Raw genomic sequence first — 6655 nt, 5'->3', positions numbered from 1 at the left:
AGAACAGTGACCAGTGGCAAAACAAAACAAAAATTACAAGATATAGGTTATGTACAAACAAGGGTACGCATATATAAAATCAAATAAATATAGTGTAAAGTTCACAAACTTTGAAAGTTCTTACAGCTTTCTTATCCACAGAGTCTCTGATACTGTCAATATATATATAGCTACATATTTCAGTCAACAAAACCATAAAATAGTTTTTTTATTGGTAAATTTACAATTAATGTGAAATTTCGTCAATAGAATAAGTAAATAATAAGGTAAAAGTACTGTTCCTCTTGGTCAGGATAGTCAGTAAAACCAAAGAGTACATTCTCCCATAGTAGTAAAGAAGGTATTAAACTCTCATTATTACCTCAGACTCGAGAGATTTACTCACAGAAGACGTTTCCTTCTCCACCTTAAGAGAGGCGCTCAAGATCCTAAAGGCGAGCTCCAGTCAGGCCACGCCCTGCGTCCATTCCGATTGGCTCATAGCTGGCAGCTCTGGTTCCTCATTGGTCACTCCTTTCCCATTGAATCTCCTCCACCTTTACTTTGTCATTTTCTGCGCTTTCATTGAATCGCACTGCAAGAGCCGCATCGATCTAAAGCCTGCAGCAATCCCAGCACGACAACGTACACTCCTGTCCCTTATCAGATGAGGACTACATCAGAAGACTGCTTTATTTTCAAACGGGTGGACTGAATCCGCACTTACACTGGACGAAGTGAGAGCCAGCACCGTGGGAGAAAGATTTCCCGTCGCAGAAACGTCACTTCTCTGTAGTTGGCTAATGATTTTTAGTAATTCCCAACTTGTCTTAATCAACGCAGGACAAAACACAGCGATGATAGGACTTCAGAACGCTCATGAGAGCTTTATTTCGGCATTTTATCTCTGAATTTCGACATTAAGTATACCACAGCCGGTTATTACGAGGATTAAAACCGATATTTGTGTTTTTTTACGAGGGAAATACAATGCCGGACCAGATCACAGTGGCGGAGTTTGTGGCGGAGACGAATGAAGATTATAAATCGCCCACCGCCTCAAACTTCACCACTAGAATGACTCACTGCAGGAATACTGTAACCGCACTGGAGGAGGTGAGACCCATAACTTTATCTAACCTGCTATTTTTAAAACCTCATTGACTGTTTTGCTTACTTACAAGTCCACTAAAGTCAGCTATTGCTCCCCTCGGAGTTACTAAATGAGTCACTGAGGAGGCAAATCCTCGCGCCCTCTTTGTTGATGCCTCACCCATTATTAGACAACTGCTGTATTTCAGTCTCATCCTGATGAGATATAATAAACCACCAACAGTTTGATTATTCATTGCATATTTAGATAAAATACCACTCAGGGGCTGAAATATATGTACACTGATTAAGTAAGAATTTATGTATAAGAAAAAAAAAATAGTTGATCAACACCTGTTACAGTTAATACATCTTGAATTACTCATTCAACAACTCGCATCTAATCCTTTAAAGCCGTTTTTTTTTTTTTTTTTTTTTGGCTGGTCAATAGTTGGTCGACCAGCTACAATATTCCAAAACCATGCTGACATATGTAAGATAGTCCAACTTTGGACATCGTAATGGTTCAGTCTGGTTTGAGATGTTCTCACAGCCTGGCTAAGATGCTCGTGCTGGTCTCCTAAATCATCCAAGCAGGTGTTCCTCTAGTTTAGTTTGTTGGCAAGCCTGAAAAGTGTCCGGAACCCCTCTATAAAACCAGGTAAGACCACCATATTAGACCAGGTTCCTAAACACACCTCCCAGTTTAAACTGGATTTTCAAACAGGGAATACTAATATAGTGCATCTAAAGTTTATAGTGTCTAGATTTATTATATAAAACATCTCACAAGTGACTGAAGCCTCAACTTGACTAGATATAAATAGCCTTTCTCATCTCTGATGGGGTCTGCTGCTTGTGTGTTTTGTTGAATAGAGTGATCCTCCTGTGGGATCTGCATCATCACAGTTACATTATAGTCAAACTGTGATAGATGCTGCAGGCTGGATAAATGTAAGTATACAGATAACAGTAATGTGGTGAGATGTTAGGGGTTGAAACAGTTGCTAAGTGACTTTTGCAGATATGAATAGCAAGGTGTGTTGTTTGCCAGGATATTTGACTGGTTATGGCTTGAATCTGCATTTCGTAATCCCATTTGGTTAAAAGATTCTTGTGCTTTCATGGTAATACCACAAATGGGTAACTGCGTTCTGTCCTGTTGCTGTTTGTTCCTATGAGGAACTCCGGAAGTCTGGAGCTAAATGATTGTTTTTTGGTCTTCCTCCGCTTGCATGCTGTTTGTTCACTCATTGGCTTTTGTGGTAATTGCTTCAGGGACATAAATAGTACTGTCCACATATTTGCAGTTTTATGGAATCGCTGTAAGTTGGGTGTTTTTGTAACTTGTTTAACACTGACCAACATACAGAGACCGCAAAACAGTTTTTCCAGGTGTCATTCCCTTGCTGCGTAGTGGTTGGTCTTCAGAGGAAATGTTCACGATTCTTCTCCCTGTTGTCTCATCACTTTGAAACGGCTTCCCTAGCTGGTCTCATTGCTTCAGCCACTTAAACGTAACGGGCCTAATTTAACTTGCAGCGTTCGCCAGACAATAAACAGGACAAGATAGAAGGATTTATAATTTCCTTTTTAAAGCAATTAAACTGGAAAACAAGTTAATTTGAGGCCTGGAGTTGTAAAGGCTTTAGCCACAGGGGAAATAAAGGCTGTAAAATATTACCGCGCAGTTTGAGACGACAATATCTGATCAAGTAGTGCATGAAAATAAATGTTCAGTCTTCAGTTTATAGGCTGTTCTTAAACAAACATTCACTTAATCATTGGACTTCTAATGTTGAAGTATTTAATCTACACAAACACCAAGGATTGTGATCTTCCAGCATTTATTGATTGCGTCTTGTTAAGTCTCGAGTCACCTTATGAGTAAAATGAGCTTTTCAGACCACAAATCAGATGATGGACTCCTATTGGTGTTTTTAGTTTAATAGCATCTCTCTTTCATGCCGTGGGAGAGTGGGATTGATTTATGGTTGGATGTGTCCTTTTCTTATTGCAAGGTTAGCCGAGGGCAACGGGTTCAGAATCCATAAGCATCAGCGCTTCATATGATACCTGTATTTTCTCTTGCATTTATCTCAATGCTGTTTTTCTGGTATGACGTTGCCTTAGGATATGGATATAACTTCCAGACTTTCTTTTAAATACGTTTAACCCGTTTTTATAAATTTAGCCTGCTTTTGTAGGCCAAAGAGAGCTGTATAGCCTAGTTGAAACGGAGTAAGCTGACTCTCTAGTTCAGATGTTGGCAGGAGTTTTACTCCTCGGTTGCACTTTATCTTTAGAAAGTGTTTCGAACACATTTGAGGCCAGTGCTGCCCACTCTAGTGTGGTCTGAATGAATCTTTGTCCCTTGCACACAGAGTTCACAGTGTGTCAGTGAAGTGTGTGATCCCGCTGAATGGCTTGGGCATTGCAGAGGGATTCCTAAGAAATATTGGCATTGACCTTGTTGTCTGCTGAAAACCTATTGATGCTGAAGCCAGTGGTGTTTTTTATCCAAAGGGCCAACCAAAAAGAAATGCACATGCGTGCAGAATATTTATTTCAGCATTTGCCTGAACAGACGGAATGCATATGCAAAAATCTGATTTTCCTGTCAGATATTAATGTTGGTTTACACTAAATGTGGAAAAAGCTGGTTGTTGTTGCAGTATAGTGTTCAAAACAGCCCTTATACAGCTGTGGTCACTTGGGAAAGTCACCAGCTGAGCTCGTTTAGTTAGGATTGGTTCTTGAACACTAGTGTCAACAATGCTGATGGAACCAACAGCTGCTCGGTGGAACAGGTGAGGTTCGAGGGTTTAAAGCAACGAGGAATTGAGATTCTACTGAACAAAAGCTAAAACAACACTAGCACCTGTTCTCTTTGCACGTTGAGACGTTTTTGTTTTTTCTTTTTTTTTTCAAACCTGCTGTCTTTTTAGACCATAATTCACCCCTTGTGAATAATTTAAAAAGGCAATATGAAATTGCATTTGCATCCCATTTACTTACAGGATGCATTTTCAAATGAAACAAGATATTCAGCTGGGAAAGTGTAAGAAATAAAATGAACATGGACTTAATCCATCAGGATTTGATTGGAAAAGAAAAGCGACCCTGGTGATATCAGCCGTAAAGGAGAGTTGTTTGAGAGGAAGTGCTTCTCTGGTGGTCACCATGCTGTGACTCCCATCGATTTTTCTGGGAAAATTTCCCCTTTGATTTGGGCCAAAGACACGGCCCTTTCCCAACAGATTCTGGAATTCTTTTTCTCACATGATAGATGCTGAAAGACCCAGAGTCCCTGATGACATCTTGGAAAAGTGCGGTTGAGGAAATCCCATTAATTGGGTGGAGCAGGGTGCATTGATCTGCTAGGGTACAAGTGCACTGGCCTTTGTTTAGTGAGTGTTAATGGGGGCAGGGAGGCCCTCCGTCCCGTCCAGGGGGTTTGTCACAGATTACAAGGGACAACTCTCTTTTCAGGGCCATTGTGAAATGTCAAGCTCTACTTCTTCATTAATTAAGTTCTCACTATTGATTCGTTGCTGTTTCCTTTAAAGACGGGCATCCTTTTCCCAGAGATGCCTGTCACTTTTTCATTTAGCAAACCCAACAGCATGCAACGTTTTTGACTTTTCCTCCGGCTTGCATCATAATCCTGATTTCTGCTATATATCAAATTTGTAATTGGCTGAGGGATGGATTAAACTGTATATTGGCAGCCATATTGGTTTTGCTCAAAATTTGCAGAAGTATTGTTATGATTATGCTTATATAATCTATTTTATATTGCTAAGTGATTTCCTTGGAAAATGAAAAAGTCAAAGTCATGATCTCAGAGTGTTCATCTGGAGTTTTGGGGATTTTTCTAAAATGTGCGAACGCCACCTGCATGTCCACATTTCGACAGGCTCTCTTGAGCGCTGCTATTTTTACAGAAGCTGAATTTTTAATGCTTCTGCTGAAATCTTATAGACATATGAGGATTATGAAACGGCAGTTTCTGCTCGTTTATCTCTGAAAAACAAATACAAATCCTGCAGATTTCCAAAGGTTTGTCAGGTTTCTTAAGGACTTTAAATGTCAAATTTTTTGACATTAAAAAGAATAGCTCATCCAAAATGACATTTTTATTCACGCATCTCAAGTTATTTTTCCAGACCCAGTTTAATTTTTAAAGAATGTTTGTAAAGCTACTTTCCACACAACAGCTGTTTATAGTGACCACATCTGTAAAAATCTAAAAAAGACAAACAGATCATAAAAGCAAGCAGTAGTAATACAGTTTACTTTCTTCCATATGGTTAGTACACAGTGGTTCTTCAATGCGGAGAGTGTGGGAACCGTTTCTTAGGGATTGAATGCTTCTCCAACACACACATTTGGTCTTAATTTTGTCAGATTGAGCCTTCATCGGTCTCCTGGAGTTTACACACTCCCTTGCAGTCACTTTAAATTATAAAGCAGTCGTTAAAACAAGAGCCAATGTCAGTCTATCCATGTCGCTTTTTGTTTTTCAGGTAGTCTGAGTCAAACGAATCACTAGACAGACATCTTTTTTCCTTTGTTTAGTGTTCATATTTGGCCTACTGTAAATTGTCAGTGTTCAGGGGGAGTTAGTTTTCTGGCTTTACCTGTTTGACAGTTGTCTTCCTTGTCCAGTTGGCTTAATAAATATAGACATTTGTTATGTGTCGAAGGAAAAGGGATCCATTCATTCAATTAAAAAGAGTAAAAAGGTCATGGGTTTGGAGCAGCTTGATTTATTGTAGGTGCACCATCCCTTTAACACGGCATCTTAGATCTTGGGTTAACCACTAATCCCATGGGCAAGGTAACATTGTGTTTGCGTTTTTACGTTTACAGCTCAACTCAGGTGCAAGATTTTGGAAGAGCTTTGGTCAGTCCAATCCAGCATGTCTCGTAACACGTCATGTGCTGTGTAGCCAGTAGGACATAAAACAGTTTTTATTTTCTTTGAAGTGACTACCGCAGGGCAAAAGGTCTTCCTGTTGACAAGTACTTCCACTAAAGGCAAAAGGATGTATAAACTAATGAGCTTTCAAGAGAGGAACCTTCACTACTCATCACAAACATCACATGCTTAATTTGCTTAAATGTTTTCTAAAATGAGGATGGTGTGCCAGTTCAGTTTTGTATGGTTTCTCAAAAGGACTTTGACCCAGTCAAGTTGGTAGTTGTCTGTGATCACAGCAGCGTGTTGCACTTTCCCTTCTTTTGTTTCTATCTCTTTTTCACTTATTCACACAGACAGACACACACACACACACACACATACTCACTCACTCAGCTTAAACAGTGGAAGTTTTGTTGAGTTGAACTGCCATCAAGAGTGGTCCACACAGCTTTAGTATGTGCTGTTTTCTTGCCTGGAAAATGAGTCCATTAGTAATGTGTTTTAAGGTAGAGATGACACACTGGTGTGTGTGCGTGTGTGTTTATAGGTGAGCATTTTAACCCTAGTGCTCTAGAGTTACCTTCGTTTTTATGGAGCACTTAACAGCGGTCCTGAGGGAGACCGTATTTGTTTGACACTGGTTGCTTAGGGCAGTCC

At 39.8% G+C, this 6655-nt stretch overlaps 1 protein-coding gene across 1 annotated transcript in view; it reads left to right on the top strand.

Annotated features, from left to right (window-relative positions):
- The first annotated feature begins 535 nt into the window (after positions 1-535).
- Positions 536-6655, top strand: part of LOC127976587 (arf-GAP with SH3 domain, ANK repeat and PH domain-containing protein 2) — a 70717-nt gene continuing 64597 nt past the window's right edge. The window contains exon 1 of the mRNA XM_052581123.1: positions 536-1095. Within this exon, the coding sequence (XP_052437083.1) occupies positions 970-1095 (126 nt within the window). The 5' untranslated portion in view covers positions 536-969. The remainder of the gene's footprint in view (positions 1096-6655) is intronic.

This window comes from Carassius gibelio, chromosome B17 (genome assembly GCF_023724105.1).
Source record: "Carassius gibelio isolate Cgi1373 ecotype wild population from Czech Republic chromosome B17, carGib1.2-hapl.c, whole genome shotgun sequence".
In the NCBI taxonomy this organism is placed as follows: domain Eukaryota; kingdom Metazoa; phylum Chordata; class Actinopteri; order Cypriniformes; family Cyprinidae; genus Carassius; species Carassius gibelio.
Note: the sequence above shows the minus strand (reverse complement) of the source record. Positions and strands in the feature narration are given on the sequence as shown.